The following is a 20,313-nucleotide window of genomic DNA, read 5'->3' on the forward strand; positions in this document are numbered from 1 at the left end:
ATCTATGAACCAGGAGGTCACAGTTTGATTCCTGGGCAGGGCATACGCTTGGGTTGTGGGTTCGATCCCAGTAGGGGGCATGCAGGAGGCAGCCGATCAATGATTTTCTTTCATCATTGATGTTTCTATCTCTTTCTCCCTCTCCTTTCCTCTCTGAAATCAATAAAAAAATTTTTTAAAAAAATGAGCCCTAACCGGTTTGGCTCAGTGGATAGAGCGTCGGCCTGCGGACTGAAAGGTCCCAGGTTCGATTCCGTCAAGGGCATGTACCTTGGTTGCGGGCACATCCCCAATAGGGGGTGTGCAAGAGGCAGTTAATTGATGTTTCTCTCTCATCGATGTTTCGAACTCTCTATTCTTCTCCCTTCCTCTCTGTAAAAAATCATATCTGTCCAGATTATTGGCGGCAAGCAATGGAGATCAACTCTAGCTGATTTAAAGACAAGGACTTGATTAAAAGGCTATTGGAAGATAGAAGGTGGTGATGTTTGCACAATATGAATGTACTTAATACTACGAAACTGTACACTTAAAAATGGTAAATTTTATGTTATATGTATTTTACCATAACAACAAATTGGGGAAAAAGGCTTACTGGGTGGCCAGAGAATCCCTAGTGTTGGAGGAACAAGTTTTGAGCTAAGTTGGCTGGGAACAATATTCCAAATCCTGCTGCCAGGCTGGCACAGGGCAGCCAGTACGGCGTCTGCCATCCTGCAGGGGCAGCACTGGCCACAGGCCACTGGGGTCCTTCCTGCAGCCCTGACACTGAGCAAGGACTTCTCTTGCTGCCCACCCTTCTTTCCTCAGGCAGGTAGGTCTGAGTGGTAGAGCCTGGGCACATGCCCATACCCTCCTGTAGGCTCAGATCTTTTTTAAAAAAAAATCTTTTAAATGTTTTTACTGATTTCAGAGAGAGGAAGGGAGAGTGATAGAGAGATAGAAACATCAATGATAAGAGAGAATCATGGACTGGCTCCCTCTTGCACACCCCCTACTGGGGATGGAGCCTGCAACCTGGGCATGTGCCATGACTGAGGATTAAACTGTGACATCCTGGGTCATGGGTAGATGCTCAACCACTGAGCTACACTGGCCAGACTGAGGCTGTTTTTTTGGGTAAAGGACCAGAGAGCAAATATTTTCTGTTTTGCTATCTGGTGCCCTGCAGGTCACATGGTCCTTGTCACAACCACTCAAATTGTGGTGCAGTGGGGAGCAAGCACGGGCAATGTTAAAGTAAGGGGTGGGGCGGGACTGCAATACATTTTGTTTTACAAAAACAGGTAGTGGGCCAGATTTGGTTTTGGGTTGTAGTTTGCTGATAGCTGCCCCAGCTGAAAGGGAACCTAGGAAGAGACTACAGTCAGAGGTCACTTGGCCTCCCATCAAACTCATAAGGTAAGATGATTCCTTCAAACACAGAATGGGGCTCAGATGTGAGATAAGGTGGCCAAGGAAAATACAATCGACTATGCCATTGATGCTGTACAAGGTGAGGGCCCGGAAGAGACACAAGGTTTCCGGGAGGGAATAACCATGTCAAAAGGAGGACTTGCCAATGGCCACAGCAATGCGGACATCCACTGGGGGCTGAGACTGTTCTGTGGAATGTGGGGAAGAAAGCCTCTGAGGAGTGGGGCTGAGCAAGAGTGGGAGGTGAGGCGATGGCATGGTGAGTAGCCAACTCTTGAAGAGCATGGCCAATGTGGGAACAGAGAACAGGGCAGGAGCGGAGGAGGCAGCGCTCAGTGAAGACAGGAAATTCTAAAACATGTTTGTAGGGGTGATGGGCATGATTCATGAGAGTGAAAACTGACAGAGTCCCAAGGAACACAGAACCTGAGAGCTAGGAGCACAGGAAGTCTTTGTCACTAGCAGAGCTATTATAGCTCCGTGGGTGGAACAGTTTCCAGTGATGACAAAGTTCAGGCTGTGACAGTGGCAGTGGGTGGCTGAGGTCACAGGAGCAGAGATGGTCAAAGAGATGGGGAGCCAGGTGTTATGAGGGCCATCTATGCGCACACTTAAGTCACCTGTGGGATGGAAAGGACTGGGTCAGAGAGACAAAGACTGTGGGTCTGGCACTGAATCCTCAATGGAGGGGACTGTTTGGGGCGGTGAGCAAGCCTATGACAGGGAGTGTGTGGGCTTGGAAAGCTGAGTGGAATGAACATCTGAGCATGCTTTAAAAAATATATATATATATTTGATTTCAGAGAGAAAGTGAGAGGGAGAAAGCGATAGAAACATCAATGATGAGAGAGAATCATTGATAGGTTGCCTCTTGCATGTCCCCTACTAGGGATTGAGCCCGCAACCCGGGCATGTACCCTGACCAGGAATCGAACCGTGACCTCCTAGTTCATAGGTCGATGCTCAACCATTGAGCCATGCCAGCCGGGCTCAGCATGCTTTTTTAAAAATATGGTTGATTTTAGAGAGGGAGGAAGGGGGAGGAGAGAAGAGGAGGGAGAGAGATAGAGACACATTGATGTGAGAAACATTGAGCAGTTGCCTCTGAGACCAGGAATTGAACCCGCAACCTAGGTATGTGCCCTGACCGAGAATCAAACCCGTGACCAGTGGGATACACAGACCATGCTCCAACCAACTGAGCCACCCAGCCAGGGCTCAGATGCTTTCTTGACAGCATGTATCATGAACGTGGAAGACACAGCTTCTCCTCCTGCCTGGGGTACATGGGCCATGACAGTTAATAGGCTGCTCTCTTGGTATGAAGTGGGAGCAAGGGAGGAGGGATCTAACCCGGATGGGGCCTGGGGGCTTGGGAAGGGCTTTCTGCAGGAAGAGATACCTGAGCTGAGTCTTCAAGAATAAATAGGAGGAGGAAATGCAGCTGGGAAAACACAGATAGAGAGTAGTTCTGTGTGGCTGAGGGGTACACCTATGAGAAAAGGGGAGGCAACAGGAGCCAGAAAGAGGCATGGGTCACATTAGGGGCCTCAACACCATTTGAAGACATGGATGCCACTCTCAGGTTTAAAGCAAGGGAGTGATATTTGACTCCAGGGACTGCATGGAAGACAGAAATGTGTAGGAGAGTGAGCAAGTTATTGTAGGAGTCCTAGAGAGAGATGAGGGCTTGAACCAGGTGAGTGGAGGAGGGATGAAAAGAGAAGTTGGAGAAATAAAGAAACATAGGGCAGGGCTGTCTGGCTCCTGGGATGTGGGCAGTGATGGGCAGGTCAGGAGACTCGGGTTCTCAGCGTGCATGACTGGTGCTGCTATCAAGTGTGACACAGAGCAAAGGACATGGGGTTTGGCTGATAGGTCTTCTGATCTAACCACCTTATATAGGGAGAGGCAGGGATGTGGTAAGGCAAGCAATGAGTTGAGAACGGGAGGGAGAAAAACGGACAAAAACCGTCAAATTTTACCTTGCAAGTAAAATATGACTAAACTGTACATACACCCCATAAGCCTTTTTTCTTACACGAAGCAAAACAAGTTCTATTTCCTTCATACTTCATTTTAGTGCTCTCTGTCGCCACCTAATGGGATGTCAGCTGAAACCCCAAGATTCACCTGGGGACTGTCAGGTGGGCAACAGAAGGCTCCTGACAGAGTAGCCGCCCAGGTCAGGCAGGCGCATGGGACAGTGCCCGGGTGGAGCTAACTTTAGACATCTGACAACACCTCTAGGGTCCTCGGACTATCTTATGGAAGATCAGAGGTACCTGGGGCTACCAGAGACATTCACTTGTTAATACCTAGTTCAACATAAGGTTATTTTCCACAGATGTGCTTCAACCTTTACTTCTCTGTACTCTCAGGATCAACCATCAAACTGAGCCATGCTCCGGGAACCACTGTGTAGATGTGCATGAAACTGGTATACGGTGGGACAAAAATTCCAGGACACTTGAGCCTCGTTGAGCTCAGTTTTTGGTTCTAGTATTTAACGTGCCACCTCTAGGTCTAGATGGACTTACTCCTTGCTGCTGCCTTCTTCCCACAGTCCCGCATACCTACAAATGTTATTCACTTGAATAAGAAGTGTAATAAAGGCCATTTTACTGTTACTAGAGGTAACAAGGGGAAGCTGTAGTGGACAAGCAGAGGCAGTCACTGCTCTCAGTGGCTTCAGCCGAGCAGGGGGCACACGCAGCAATAGTAACTTCACCATCATCTGGGACTGCTTGGAGAGAAGTTCACAGGAGCCTCAATGCAGGACACAGAGCCCAGTGCAGGGGAGGGGACAAAGAGATGAGGGCCAAAGAGTATGACCTGGTTTAACTCCCCTTTTAGCCAGTGAAGAGCTGCAAGAAGGAAATCAACATTTTCACATGCCAAGGAAAGGCACTAAGGTAAATGCTTGAGTCTGGTTAAGTTCTCACCTGCGGAGTTTGTGTAAGGATGAGTCTGCCTCTTGAGCTGGTGTGGATTCCATGAGTGGATCCTGATCAGGCAGGCAAACAGCAGCTCGTCCAGAACCACACTGCACGTGGAAGGACAGAGTAGAGAAGCGATCCTAGGGGCTGACCAACGGGGAGATGGAGATCATGAATATAAACTGGAAAGTTTGGCACAGAGAAGATGCAGGGCATCCAGAGGTAAGGGGTAGGGAGCCAACAGAAGGCCAAGATAGAAGATACGCTAAATTTGCAATGGAATTTAAGGTACATTTAAAAGGATGTTTACTGTTTTTCATAACATGGATATATTAGTCTGCTTGGGCTGCCGTAACTAAATGTCACAGACTGAGTGGATTAAACACTATAAATTTATTTCTCACAGTTCTAAGGCAGGAAGTCCAAGAGAAACGTGCCGGCAGATTTGATGTTTGGTGGACCCTCTTTACTGGCTTGCAGACACCTGCCTTCTCACTGTGTACTCATGGCACATTAACAGACAGCAAGCGAGCTCTGTGTTGTCTCTTCTTATAAGGACGCTAATTCCATGATTAGTTCCACCCTCATAACCTCATATAGCTTTAATTACCTTCCAAAGGTCCCGTCTCCAAATATTATCCCATTGGGAGTTTGGGTATCAACTTGTGAATTTGAGGGGAACATAAACACTTTAGTACCTAACAATGTTCTATTATTAAATGAAAAATATAACTGCAGGGTATGGCACTACATATACTATGTGATACCAATTAAAATTTAATCCTAAAGATGATAGTATAACAATTTGAATTTATTTAATGCTAAACTGTATACTTAAATGGTTAAGGTAAATTTTATGTTATGTGTATCTTACCACAATTTAAAAAAACCCATCTAAGAGGAGGCAAGAAAGAAAAGAAAATGTAGAAAAACTGGAATGCACAAAATGAAGTGGTATAAACAAATATAAATGCATCAGTAATTAAATACATGTCAGTGGATGAAAGACAGAATGGATTTAAAAAAAAAATCTAGCTATTTATCACTTTTCAAGAGTTACATCTAACGCATAAAGATACAAAAGGGAGGAAAACGAAAAGAGGCAGTGCTGACCAAAAACACAGGTAGTGCAGTGCTATTATTATCCAACAAAGGAAAATTCAAAGCAAAAGCACTGTTAATTATAAAGAGGGTTACTTCATAATGCCAAAAGTTCAATTTACCAGGAAAATAATATAGCTCCTAAAAGGCCTTAAAATAAATAATAAAGGCAAAATTAACAAAGCCCACGGAGAAACTGATGTGACCATCAACATGCCAGGAGACTCTGACAAATGTTCCCCAGCCATGGGCAAATCAAGCAGACAAAAATAACAGAAGAGAGGATGGACAAGGCGAGGTGATGAGCTGCAGGCTTCTACATCCCTGCCTGGCAGCTGTATGATCTATTCAAGCAGTCACGCACTTGTCAACAAGTTGCGAGGGCTGGTGTCACACATACCAAGTCCTCAGACTACAGTGCAGTTTAGCTAGAACTTGAGTTTTTAAAACAGGAACTAGGAAAAGACTACAAAGCCATGTGCTTAGAAATTTAAAAAATACATTTTTAAATAATTTGTGGTTCAAAGAGAGAATCATAAAGGAAATTATAAAAACCCTTTAAGCTGACTTAAAGTGGTAGTACTACACATAAGAAAACTTGCTGGATGCAGCTGAAATAGTTTGAGGGTCAGCTTTAAATGCTTATATTTGAAAAGAAGGCTGGAAATTAATGAGCTAAGTTTACAATTTGAGAAGAAAAAGGCCCGGCCGGTGTTGCTCAGTGGTTGCATTGACCTATGAACCAGGAGGTCATGTTTTGATTCCCGGTCAGGGCACAGCTCCAGGGTGGGGGCTCAGTCCCAAGTGTGGGGAATGCAGGAGGCAGCCGATTAATGACTCTGTCAGCACTGACGTTTCTATCCCTCTCTCTCCCTTCCTCTCTGAAATCAATAAAAAAATATTTTTAAAGAAAGAAGAAAAAACCAGAGAACATACCCCAAGAAAGTAGAAGATATAATACAGATAAAAGTAGAATTTAACAAACTAGAAAGCAGACATAGAGCAATACAGGACAATAATGCCCAAAAGTTCACTCTTAAAAGATAATAAAACTGACAAAGTTCGCCGAAACCGGTTTGGCTCAGTGGATAGAGCGTCGCCCTGCGGACTGAAAGGTCCCAGGTTCGATTCCGGTCAAGGGCATGTACCTGGGTTGCGGGCATATCCCCAGTGGGAGATGTGCAGGAGGCAGCTGATCGATGTTTATCTCTCATCGATGTTTCTAACTCTCTATCTCTCTCCCTTCCTCTCTGTAAAAAATCAATAAAATATATTAAAAAAAAAAACTGACAAAGTTCTACTAAGACAAGGAAAAAAGGGAGAAGGTGCAAGCAAAGAATTCTAGAATGAAAGAGGAGACATAAATACAGATATTACAGAGGTTTGCAAAAAAGAGATACAACTTCATGCTAATGAATTTAGTAACATAGACAAAATGGACAAAAATATACCTGACCCGAGCAGTGCAGGGAAAATAAAAATAGGTTTCCAAGTGTGTGTACATGCACATGCACAGAACATGTCAAAAACATACAAAGGATCCTGGAAGCAGCTGTACCCTAAAGAGGGGCTTGGGTGGTAGCAGGGACACTCACAGACCAATCATTACTCTAGAGTTTGCACTTTCTGAGTTGTGAACTGTGTGGTGAGTCACCTGCTCAACAGTGGATCCATATGTGCCCGCAGACAAGGAAAGGCCTCACCTGGTTGCATGTGCAGGCCGGCTCAGTAGGTGGGGAGCAAGCTGTGCAGCAGGAGCAGATCCCAGCATTAGCTGGCACTAGGTCTTTTCTTTCTGTCTTTTTAATATTTACAAATTTGGTAGGTGATAATGGCATCATCTTTGTTTTCATTTGTGTCTCTTTGATTATCACTGAGGCAGAACTCTTTTCCTACATCTTCATTAGCCACCTGTATCTCTTCTTTTATGAATTTCTTGTTCATTAGTGGTGACTAATGGTAAGTCAGTAATAAACACTGTTGCATTCATGTTTAGACTAAAAAGGAAATTTAAAAATCTGCACAAATATACTCACAATAAGTGATTGTTGAATAGCCCAAGATAACTGTCCCAACTGCTGGGTTAGAGGCACTTAATTAAGCCTAAGATGAGTCGTTGAATGGTGATATGCAGCTGAATTGTTTTCCCCAATCCAAACACTTCAAACTCGCCCAAATCCCATGGAATTACACCCAAGCATGCATTCATTCATTCACAGAACAGCCTCTGTTTGCCAAGCACTGTGCTTTGATGGGAGGCCAGGGTCTGTTGGAGAGCCTCGTTCAATGGGCACCAGCGGCACTTCCCACCCTTCTTTACCCCCTTTCCAGAGGGCCATTTTAGCTGTTATCAGTACTGCTAAATTACTAGCCCATTATTCAAATGATATAGAACCAATCCAAAAGCTCAGACCAGGACATTTTCCCAATACTTTCACAATCACTGCTTTACATACAGTCTCACTGAATGCTCAGCAACATTAAAGTAGTTAACCAAAGGCAATACAGGCTCAAGGACAGAAAAAGCACTTGACAACTAGTAGGTATAAAAGCTGAGATTTAATCCTCAGGGCAACATGGCTCAAAAAGCCTATGCTCCTCTTCTATCCTGAGATAAAAATTTGAAAGCATGTTTTTTTTTCCTTGCCCATACATCAAGGACCTGGGTTGCAAGCAACAGAAACCAACTCTAGCTAACTGCAATTACAAATGAGTTTTGTTTTGTTTGTTTTTTTGTGTGCAGATCTGGAGCTGGAGAGAAGACTAAGCCCAGAAAAGTGTTTTCTTTTTTTCTTTCTTTTTTTTAAAATATATTTTATTGATTTTTTACAGAGAGGAAGGGAGAGAGACAGAAAGTTAGAAACATCGATGAGAGAGAAACATCGATCAGCTGCCTCCTGCACATCTCCTACTGGGGATGTGCCCGCAACCCAGGCACATGCCCCCGACCGGAATCGAACCTGGGACCCTTCAGTCCACAAGCCGACGCTCTATCCACTGAGCCAAACCGGTTTCGGCCAGAAAAGTGTTTTCATAACTGAAAACTAAGCTCAGAAAAGCAGCCACACAACTGAAAACACAGCCAAGGTGCACTAAAGGCACTATCTGGTTGGGAAACCCATCCTGGGCATCACCAGATCATCTCTGGGCATTAGCCACCACTGCTTGCTTTCTGATGCATACCAGTAAGAAGAAACTGTCCCTGGAAGTTGCTTTCCCTTCCTGGGTTCAAGAACCATAGGCTAGCGAACAGATCTGAACCCCATCTTGCATCCAGAACCATTAGAGAGAAATAAATGATTGCTTTGTTATAGGCACTACTTGTTCCTCAGTTAAAAAAAAGATAGATATGGAAATGGAAATGATTGAATGGTCTGTAGGGTAAGCTGGCAAGTCCCTATTGCCCATTCCCCATGCTCTCCTTCTTTCTACCTGGAGAGGAGGATGCAATGGCTAGAGCTGCAAGTGCCATCTTGTAACTATAGGCAACCTTGAAAATGGAAGTCTCTTGCTCAGGGTGATGGAGGAAGACTGAAGGGTTCTGGATCCCAGATACTGACAGAACCACTGCAGTGGCCATGGACAGCCTGCCTCCAGACTTCAGGGCACATGAGAGAAGAGGACACCACAAGTCTCCAGTCCCATATTTAGGCTTTCTTAAGTAGAAGCCAGGGTCCACCTGTCTGTTACCTAAGATCCACACAATGTGGGTTTCTTTTCCAAAATTGTAAAAAAATTGTTGACAGAATTACAGATGTCCCCCATATCCCCTTCCTTTGCCTCCCCCCCACCCAGTCCCCGCCCTACCCCAGGCCTTAGACTATGCATATCCTATATAATAAAAGCCTAATATGCTAAGTATCCAGTCATCGGTTGTCTGTTCAACCAATCAAAGCATAATATGCTAAGGCCACTCAACCACTAGCTATGATGTGCACTGACCACTAGGGGGCAGTCAACCAGTTGCTATCACGTGCACTGAACACCAGGGGGCAGACACTCCGACTGGTAGGTTAGTTTGCTGCTGGGGTCCCGCTGATCAGGACTGAGTGAGATGGGCCAGACACACCCTGGAGCCCTACTACAGTCCCTCCCTGGCTGGCCAATCTCCTGCATTCCTCCCCGGCCCTGATTGTGCACTGGTGGGGTCCCTCGGCCTGGCCTGCACCCTCTCGCAATCTGGGACCCCTTGGGGGATGTCAGGGAGCCGGTTTTGGCCTGATCCCACAGGCCAGGCTGAGGGACCCTACTGGTGCACTAATTCGTGCACCGGGCCTCTAGTATACATATAAGCTCTTTGGTTAATCTCTTTCCATCCCCGCTCCCTGCTCCTCTGAGATCTGTCAGTTCCATGCATCCATGCATCTCGACCTATTTTGTTCATCAGTTTACTGTGTTCATTAGATTCCACATATAAGTGAGATCACATGATAGTTGTCTTTCTCTGACTGGCTTATTTCACTTAGCCTAATACTCTATAGGTCTTTTATCTCCTTGGCTAAGTTTATTCCTAGGTATCTTATTTTTGTTGTAATGGTAAGTGGAATTGTTTTTTTTTAAATTTCTCTTTCTGAGAGTTTATTATTGGTGTATAAACATGACATCGCTTTCTAGATGTTAATTTTGTATCCTGCTACTTTCCCGAATTCATTTATTAAGTCTAGTAGTTTTTTGGTGGAGTCTTTAGGGGTTTTTATGTACAATATCATGTTATCTGTGAATAATGACAATTTTACTTCCTCCTTTCCAATTGGATGCCTTTTATTTTTTCTTCTTGTCTGATTGCTGTGTCTAGGACTTCCAGAACTATGCTGAATAAGAGTGGTGAAAGAGGACATCCCTGTCTTATTTCTGTTCTTAAGGGAAACATTTTTAGTTTTTGCCCACTAATTATGATGTTGGCTATAGGTTTGTCATAAATGGCCTTTTTAAAAAATCATATATGCGCGTTTATTCCAATACTGCTGGCAGTATGGGAGAGCAGCAGGTCATCCACAAAAATCTGCTCTGCAGCCCCCCATAAGCCAGCTGCTTATATAGGATAGGACAAGGATTACATGGGGAAGCAGGGACTACAGGCATGGGGAAGTAGGAGGCTGGGATGGGACTCCATTGTCTGGGCAACAAGATTGTTAATCTTTCTAAATGACCTTTTTAAGAAAGTATATTTTTATTGATTTCAGAGAGAGAGGGAGAGATAGAAACATCAATCATGAGAAAGAACCTGCATACCCCACACTGGGGATTGAGCCCACAATCTGGGCATGTGCCCTGACCAAGAACCAAACCGTGACATCTTGGTTCTTAGGTTGATACTCAACCACTGAGCCACACTGGCTGGGCAATATGGCCTTTTTTATGTTGAGGTATATCCCACTATTTCAACTCTGCTGAGAGTTTTCATCAAAAATGGGTGCTGGATTTTTATCAAATGCTTTTTCTGTGTCTACTGATAGGATCATGTGATTTTATCTATTTTAAAAAAATATTTTATTGATTTTTTAGAGAGGAGGGAGAGGTAGAAACATTGATGAGAAACATCGATCAGCTGCCTCCTGTACACTCACTACTGGGGATGTGCCCGAAGCCAAGGTACATGCCCTTGACTGGAATCAAACCTGGGACCCTTCAGTCTGTAGGCCGACACTCTATCCACTGCCAAACCGGTTAGGGCTATCCTTCATTTTTTTATGTGATGTCTCACATTTATTGATTTGTGAATATTGTACCAGCCTTGCATCCCCAGAATAAACCTGCGTGAGTCTTTTAACACACAAAAAGTATCAAGGTGCTTAGAAGCAAAAAAAAAAAAAGGCACAACAAAATGTTCATGATAAACCATATGTAAGCTTTACTCTCTACACAGTTTTTTTCACTAAGTTATCACAATCACTATAACTCAAGCTACTGAAAAATGACAAAATAAATTCTGAAATTCTTTCTTCCTATTTCTGGTGGCTAAAAATGCAGCCTTTGAGTTGTTTATAAGTGAATACAAGAGACAAAAATAAACCTATATAATTCAGAATGTACTGAGGACAACACAAATGCCTTCTATGTGATAAGCTCCCAGCATTATTTATTCAAAGAAAACTTGCCTCACTGCAAAAATATGTAAAACTTAAAAATAAAACAATTAACAACACAACACACCACCTCCTACAATACCAGACTGCTTTCCTTTCCTTCACAGTATGGGTGTCATAACCTGACCAGAACAAAACAAAACAAAACACTGTTTGAACTGCTGAGACTCAGAAAGTTCGCTTAACTGGCCAGAGCATTTTGCTCTTCCTAACTACATCTGCCAAGCAGGGAGACAAGTGGCTCAAGCCTGCTGAGTGAACCTGGAAGAACCAGGTCCAGATAGCGGAGGTGTGTGGAAAGTCATGTCGTGAGCCAGAAACCCTGCCCCTTACTGGTCTCAGGAGAAACTCCATCAGCCACTCATGCCAGATGCCATACTATGGCAGGGGAAGGCCCTCAGAAGTTGCATGGGGTCTCTATTCCAGAAGCTCATAACCCACTAGGGAAAGAGCAACATGTGAGAAAACCATTGTCCTTTCTGGCTACAGGGGCTGCACCAGATGTCTGTAGGGGTCACTAAGGGCCCAAGGACAGAGTCAGGCCTGGGAGCTGGGGTGGGCAGTGTCAGCCTCCTCTCAGGAATCAGTTCCTGAGGTTTCGTCCAGTCAGGCGGAAAACTACAAAGACCACTCTCATGGGTACTTCAAGCAACACATCTGTTGGCAAAACACAAATGTTGTTACACAAATACCAAGCCACAGATTGGAAAGGCACCTGACAGCCTTTAAATTCATTTCTCCTGTTTTTCAAAGCTGCATTGGGAAATCATGCTATTAAACTGTACACTCATAAAGGATGTATGTTTAAAATGTGGGGCAAACTGTGTCAGTGCTATTTAGACTCTCATCAAATTATTCCTTGTTTTTTGATAAACGCAAATCCCCCAAAAGTAACTCTAACCCCACATATCTGCCCCTTATGTGTACCTTCTGACTCCAGACTGCAGGTTTGATTAACCCACAAACAATATTGTTCCTTTTGGCCACACAGAAGCTAATGGGTCAATAGCAGAGCAGGATGCAGTCTACTCTGCCCCTCTTAGCATAAGATAAAATCTTAGGACAAGGTCCCACTTCAGAATTCACTCATCCATCCATCCATTCATCCACCATGCCAATTTTAGGTGCTGGAGATACAGCAGACAAGAGGTGAAAAAAATCTCTTCCTTCATGGGGCTTAGATTCTCGTGGAAGGGAGAGAAGGAAAGGGAGGGAGGAAGGGAACACAAATAAAACCAATGAATAAAACAGCATATAGCAGATGATGAGAAGTGCTAGGCCAGGCAGGGGGAAGTGGTGGGGTAGAAGCAGGCATCAATCTTCAGGGAGGGCCACACTTGGGCAGACTTGAAGGAGACCCAAAAGGGCCCTGCCTTGGGCAAGAATGTCCCCAACAGAGGGAAGGACCCTGAGGCCAAGACCTTGAGGCAAGGGTGTACCTGGAGGTTCCAGGGGAAAGCAAGAAGGCCAGGGAGACCTCAGTGGGTGACAGGAGAGTAGCAGGAGAGGTGACTACAATGAGCCTTGTAGACCACTCTAAGGACTTTGGCTTTGACTCTGAGCAACAGGGGAGCCAACTGGAGGGTCCTGAAGAGAAGAGAATCACGTTCTAGCCCAAATATTGCAGGACTGAACAGAGACACAGGGAGCAAGGGCAGAGGCACGCTGGGTGCTTGGACCAGGATGCGACCAATGGAGATGGGGGACACCTTTTAGGGAGAATGAACAAGGTTTCTGGATAAATGGATGTGGCGTGACTGAAAAGCATTCTGGGTAACCAGCAGCAGGTTTCTGGCCTAAGGAGTAGGAAGACGGAGTTGCTGTTTAATGGGAAGTGGAAGACCAGGGAAGGAGAAGAAGGTGTGGGGGTTTGGGAGCTCAGGTTTGACATCTCTGCTCAGTTGGAGGAGCCCATTAGAAGCTGAGCAGAGATGTTAAGTCAGCACTGGGAGCACAGGTGGACCTGGTCAGCATGGAGACAAATTTGGTAGCCAGTGGTTTGCAGATGGAATAGAGAGACATGGGGCTGGATAAGATCACCTTGGATGTTAGGGTGAAGAAGTCTGAACCCGAAGCCCTCCAACACCATGTGGGGCACTGAGGAAGATCCAGACTCCATTCTAGGTACCTCTGTGAATACAGTGAACAATCCTGCCCTATGGAGTTCTGCCCCAGCAGGGACGACACAGTTAAGATAAACATGATTAGTCACCTATTTTGTTAGAAAGGGACCAAAACTGTGGTTTTGGGGAAAAATAGGGCATTCTGGGTAGGCCCCACTGAGAAGATGCACACTGGTGCAAAGGGACAGACTCATATGGTTACTGGGATCACTGATACTGATAGGTTGGGGAAGAGAAAAAGTGACAACTGGCCTCCAGGTTTAACAACACAAAGGTCATCATTCGTATCAGCAAAGGACTGAGTAGAGAGGGCTCAAGAGAGCATATGGAGAGACATAGTGGAGTCTTGCTGGAAGAGGGAGGCAGAGAAGCTGGAAGGGTGGTGGGGCCAAGAGAAGCTTCTGTCAAGGTGGGAGAGATAACAGCAGGCTTTTAGGGGGAGAGGAAGGACCCAACTTTGAGGGAGAAATCTCTAATGCAAGAGAGGGCTGGAGATGGCTCAGAACAGGAGCAGGAGTAAGGGCCCAGGAGAGCGCTGGGGAGAAGGAACGGGGCAGATGCTAGTAAGGAGATACAGGGCCTGCAGATGTTCTCTTCAGATTGCTTCCCTGCCTCTTTGGGAACTAAGAAATGAGATTATTAGCTGCAAGATGGTGTGACAGCTGATGAGGAGGGTGGTAGAAGCAAGGAGAGTTTGGGAAATTGCAGTATGATGGCTGGGCAGTGTGAAGTTCTCCTGAAGTGGACGTGAACTTGAAATGAGAACAGTCAGGGGGCCACATTCAGCTATATAGCAGAACAGGTATGGGGCAGATGGATGACTGAATTTCAGCAGGGGTGGGGCTTCGCTGGTTGAATATGACAAAGTAAGAAAGTGGTGAGGCTTGGAGGTGGTATGCCAGGAAGCATTAGGACTGCCTGGGAAAGAGATGAGGGTACGAGGGGAGCAAGGACCAGAGAGAAGATAGAACCATCAATAGTGTCTGAGTGCCACTGAAGGCAAAGGATTATGGAGTTGGGTATAGAGGCTGTGAGCTGAACACATAGGAGAACTCTTATTTTGCAGATGATAACAATGACTAGGGCTAAATTTTCTGGCACCAGCACCAGCCACTGTAAAAGTTGTTTGACTTTGAGAAAGAATGAATAAGATGTGGTTATTCTTTGGGAAAAAAAAACACAACCACATATTTTTATTGATCTCAGAGAGGAAGGGGCGAGGGAGGGAGAGAGAAAGAAACATCAATGAGAGAGAGAGAGAAAAACATCAATGATGAGAGAGAATCACCGATCGGCTGCCTCCTGCACACCCCACACCAGTAAATGAGCCCACAACCTGGGCATGTGCCCTGATCGGGAATCGAACCGTGACCTTCTGGTTCATAGATTGAGGCTTAACCAATGAGCCACATCGGCCAGGCAAGATGTGGCTATTCTTCAGAACATGTGCATCTTTTTTTTTTTTTAAATATATTTTATTGATTTTTTACAGAGAGAGGAAGGGAGAGAGATAGAAGTTAGAAATACCGATGAGAGAGAAACATCGATCAGCTGCCTCCTGCACATCTCCTACTGGGGATGTGCCTGCAACCCAGGTACATGCCCTTGACCGGAACTGAACCTGGGACCCTTCAGTCTGCAGGCCGATGCTCTATCCACTGAACTAAACCAGTTAGGGCCATGTGCATCTTTAAAAAGTTGTCCTGAATACACAGTTGTAAGTACTTTAACTTGTAAAAATATTTCATTTCCATGTTGAGTCACAGAACAAGGTACAGAAGTACAGAATGGATTTAAGGGAATACTTAATGTTTTTCTTCCTTTATTTTGTTTATATTTTATTTTGATTTTATTAAAATATATTTTTATTGAGTTCAGGGAGGAAGGGAGAAGGAGAGAGAGATAGAAACATCAATGATGAGAGAGAATCACTGATCAGCTGCCTCCTGCACGCCCCCTACTGGGGACCGAGCCCACAATGTGGGCATGTGCCCTTGATCAGAATCGAACCTGGGACCCTTCAGTCCATAGGCTGACGCTCTATCCACTGAGCCAAACAGCTAGGGCTATATTTTATTTATTTTTTTTAAATTAAATTGAATTTTTTGGGATGACAAAACCATACAGATTTCAAGTGTACAACTCAACAAAACATCATCTGCACAAAGCATCCTTCGCCCCAAGCAAAGTCTCTTTCCGTCCCCATTTATCCCCTTTGCCTACCCCACCTTTCCCTCTGGCTATCACCACACTGTTGTCTGTGTTTTACATATATGTTTTCTTGCTAAATCCCTTCACCTTCTTTCATCCAGCCTCAACCCCCTGCCCCCCCACCCCGACAGCTGCCAGTCTATTCCATGCATCCATGCCTTTATTTCTATTTTGTTCATTAGATTCCACATATAAGTGAGATGATATGATACTTGTTTTTCTCTGACTGGCTTATTTCACTTAGCAAAATAATCTCAGGTCCATCCAGGCTGTCTGTCACAAAAGGTAAGATTTCCTTCTTCCTCTTTTTTTTTTTTTTTAACAGCCAAGTAAGGGAACACTTCATTTTAACTACACAAATTTTCCAGTGAATAATGAGTTGTCCTATTATCGCTGCCAGATTGTGACAACCAGACGAGTTATGTGGGTCCTAAGGAGAAGACCACTTAGGACAAGATGACCATCTCATTAAGTCTACTGTGAACTCCTTTAGCTGAACGACTGTGGCCATGCCACACAGAATAGGACTGAATTGTCACTGCCCATCAACTTATAGCTCGGATTCCACTGCAAACAACCATTCGGTGGGGATCCTGGCCTTCCCTGGGCCCTTTTATCCTGGAGATGGACGGGCTTCTATAGTGGATTCAATGGTAGCCCCAACAAGGTACGTATATGTCTTAACCATCAGATCTATGAATGCAACTTTATTTGAAAAAGGGGTCTTTGCAGATGCAATTAAGTGAAGAATTACAAAATGAGACCATTTAAACTTAGGGTGAGAAGACACACAAGAGAAGGCCAACTGAAGATGGAAGCAGAGATTGGGGTGATGTAACCACAAGCCAGGAATGTCTAGGATTGCCAGGCAGCTGCCAGCTGCTCAAGTGGCAAGGAAGGATTCTTTGCGAGAGCCTCAGGACTGAGTGGGCCCTGTGACACCTGGATTTTGGACATCTGGCATCCAGCACTGTGCAAGAATATGCTGCTGTCCCTTTTGCAGCTGTCACATAAACTCACCAGCTTCTACTTGAGCTCTGATTCTTGCTAGACTCCTGAGCTTTAACAAAGGATCCATGTGCCTTCTATCCTCTTGCTTTTACCAAAGAGGAAGTGCCTACCCCAAGCCCGCCCTCAGGTGGTCACTCTTCATGCACGGACTCTACTCTGCAACTTCATAGGGCCCCGTGTCTCCTCTTCCTTTTTTCCTCCTTGTGCAAACACGCTCTCATAGCCACCCATTTGAAAAAGACCCTCTGCAACCCCACATCACTTTTGACCCCACCCCCATTTTTCTGGTCCTCATTACAGCAAAACTTTTCAAAAAGAGTTGTCTATAACCAGTCTCCATTTCTTCACCTCCCACTTATCCATTTATGACCTAACTCTTCAAACCTCAAAGAAACAAAGTACACAGATGTATAAAGAGGAAGAAATATTCCACAGAGATGACAGTAGGAGGGGACTTGTGAACAGATGAGATGTATTTCACAAATTTCTAGATGCTGGACGTAAGAGGAACATGTTGACTAACAGAATAGAGCAGAATGTACTACACAGGAGCTACAAAGGAGATGAGAACACCAAAGAGGTTCTTAGATCAGAGCAGACTAGGGGCAAGCAGTGCCCCTCAAACTCCCTCATGTCATACTAGTCACCTGGTGAGCGTTGCTGACCATCATATTCTGACCCAGTAGGTTTGGGATGGGCACTTCCAGCAAGCTCCCAGGTGAAGCTGATGGTACTGGGGCTAGTCAATGGAGCACACTCTGAGTGGTAAGGTGCCACTTCCTCCCACGGGCAAGAAACCAAAGGGTCTTTTCTCAATCAATGGCTGGAACTTTCCCTTCCTCCCAAGACTCCTGGTGTGGCTGGGAGCAAGCAGCCCAGGTGAAGTCCACCTCTTTCTGGTCTCTGAGGGCTGACCCGTCTTATTCCCCGCAAAGCCAAGTCTGATGGTCAACCTGCTCTGTCCTGTTCCTCACATAACTCCTACTGCAAACCTCTGCTCTGGGGAGGGACCCTGCAGAAAATGGGCAACTCCATCAGAGCAGAAGCAGTGTGCCAGATAACCAAGCCTCTTGTCTCCAACCCAAACGGCTCTTCAAAATCAGGGGAAGAGACCCAGCAACATGGAAGAAAAACTCTGTCCACAGAGTAGAAATTCTAGAAGATAATACAGCCATAAAACCAGAACAAAAACGTCCAGAACAAGAAAGAAACAGACAGATGATAAAATAATTCAGAGATTAAAAACGGGTTAGTTACAAATACAAAGAACCAGTGTGGCACTGTTTACAATAGGAAAAGACTGAAAGGGACGGAAATGTCCATCCTCAGGGAGCTGCTTGACTAAAGCATGGTTGATCTATACAATAGAGTCTATGCAGCAGGAATAAAAGAAAAATGAAGAAGGGAAAGTTCTACACTGCCATAATAAGGAGTGTATCTATGCTGATACGGAGTGACCTTCAGGACAGACGAAGTGAGAATAAACTGAAAACAAGATGTAAGCCTGACCACGTGGCTCAATGGTTGAGCATTGAAGTCAAGGTTTGATTCCTCGTCAGGGCACATGCCCAGGTTGTGCGCTCAATCCCCGGTGGGGAAGCGGGGGGGGGGGGGGGGATGCAGGAGGCAGCCAATCAATGATTCTCTCTCATCATTGATATTTCTACCTCTCTCACCCTTCCTTGTTGAAATCAATAATATATTAAAACAATCAACAACAACAACACAAGATGCAAAACAGTATATCCAGCATGCTAACTTTGTAAGAAAGGAGAAATAGAATTACTGGCTTATCTTTGCAAGAGGAAACCATAGAAGGATGAGCAAGAAACCAATAAAAATAGTCACCTATAAAGGAGTGAGGGAAATAGGATCAAGGGGATAGAGATGGAAATGTGACTTCTGAGTATACCTTTCTATTTTGGCTTGGTGTTGTGTGTTGTTGTTTTTTTAATTCAAGCCTATTATACTAGACATCAAATTACATTTCAATAAATATAATCAGGACAAGTATAACAAAAGGTAATTACAAAAACCATACACGTTTACATGTACATAAAATGTGTGTATAGGGTATTAATATAAATAAACACTAGTACAATCGTAACTTTTTGTTACTCCACTAATATAAAGAATCACTACTATAATCATAACTTTCTGATATTCCACAAACTAAACAAAGATCAATTAGTAGCAATTCCCTGTATTACATTAGGCATGATTTCTGAACCATTAAATACTTTATGTAGCCCCAAAATAGGGATAAAAAGCAAACCACAAAATAACAAATAAATCTAACTATATATCAAATCAATAACATAACCACACAGAAAAGGATTATTCCAAGTGACTTTCCCCCAACATATTGTAAAGAAAAATTCAAACATACAGAATAATTGAACAAACTGTATAAGAACACCCACATACTCATCACCTAGATTCTACCGTTGTTGACATCATTCATCCATCCATTAATTCTTCTTATTCTTTTTTTTAAAAAGTATATCTTTTTTTTCTTTTTTAAAAATATATTTTATTGATTTTTTACAGAGAGGAAGGGAGAGAGATAGAGAGTCAGAAACATCGATGAGAGAGAAACATCGATCAGCTGCCTCCTGCACATCTCCTACTGGGGATGTGCCCGCAACCCAGGTACATGCCCTTGACCGGAATCGAACCTGGGACCTTTCAGTCCGCAGGCCGATGCTCTATCCGCTGAGCCAAACCGGCTTTGGCTTAAAAGTATATCTTATTGATTTTTTTACAGAGAGGAAGGGAGAAGGAGAAGGATAGAGTTAGGAACATTGATGAGAGAGAAACATCCATTCAGCTGCTTCCTGCACACTCCCTACTGGGGATGCGCCAGCAACCAAGGTACATGCCCTTGACCGGAATCGAACCTGGGACCCTTCAGTCCACAGGCCGACGCTCTATCCACTGAGCCAAACCGGTCAGGGCAATTCGTCTTATTCTTGATGCATTTCAAAGTTCATACACCAGTACACTTACACTACTACATGCATATCATTAATTAGAGTTGAAAATTCATGTCCTTTTTTCAGGTAAAATTTACATCCACTAAAATGACAAATCTTAAGTGTATAATTTGATGAGTTCTGTCAACTGCATGCACCTGTATAAGCTAAACCCTGATATCAAGATAGATGTCACCATAGCCACATTAAGTTCCCTGGTACCACTTCCTAGTCAGCCCTACTTCACATCCCCAACAACATTTGGTGATTTGATGTTGTCAGTTTTGGCCATTGTGGTGGGTGTGTACTATTATTTCATTGTGCTTTAATTTGTATTTCTTTGATGACTAATGTTGAACACTTCCTCATGAGTATATTGGTCATAATTCAGAGGCCATAATTTGTGAAGTATCTATTAAAATCTTTTCACCTTTTAAAAATAGGTTGTCTT

At 44.2% G+C, this 20,313-nt stretch overlaps 1 protein-coding gene across 4 annotated transcripts in view; it reads right to left on the reverse strand.

The window, feature by feature from the left end:
• The window catches only part of MECP2 (methyl-CpG binding protein 2), a 59,409-nt gene that overhangs the window by 17,049 nt on the left and 22,047 nt on the right, over nt 1-20,313 (reverse strand). For 2 of the 4 annotated variants that reach the window (XM_081081454.1, XM_081081453.1), the window contains one exon: nt 4,362-4,502. The exons of the other annotated variants lie outside the window; for them this stretch is intronic. In XM_081081454.1, coding sequence (XP_080937580.1) covers nt 4,362-4,414 — 53 coding nt within the window. In that variant the 5' untranslated portion in view covers nt 4,415-4,502. The remainder of the gene's footprint in view (nt 1-4,361; nt 4,503-20,313) is intronic. 4 annotated transcript variants of the gene reach the window in all.

The sequence above is a fragment of the Myotis nattereri genome (genome assembly GCF_964212035.1).
Source record: "Myotis nattereri genome assembly, chromosome: X".
Lineage (NCBI taxonomy): Eukaryota > Metazoa > Chordata > Mammalia > Chiroptera > Vespertilionidae > Myotis > Myotis nattereri.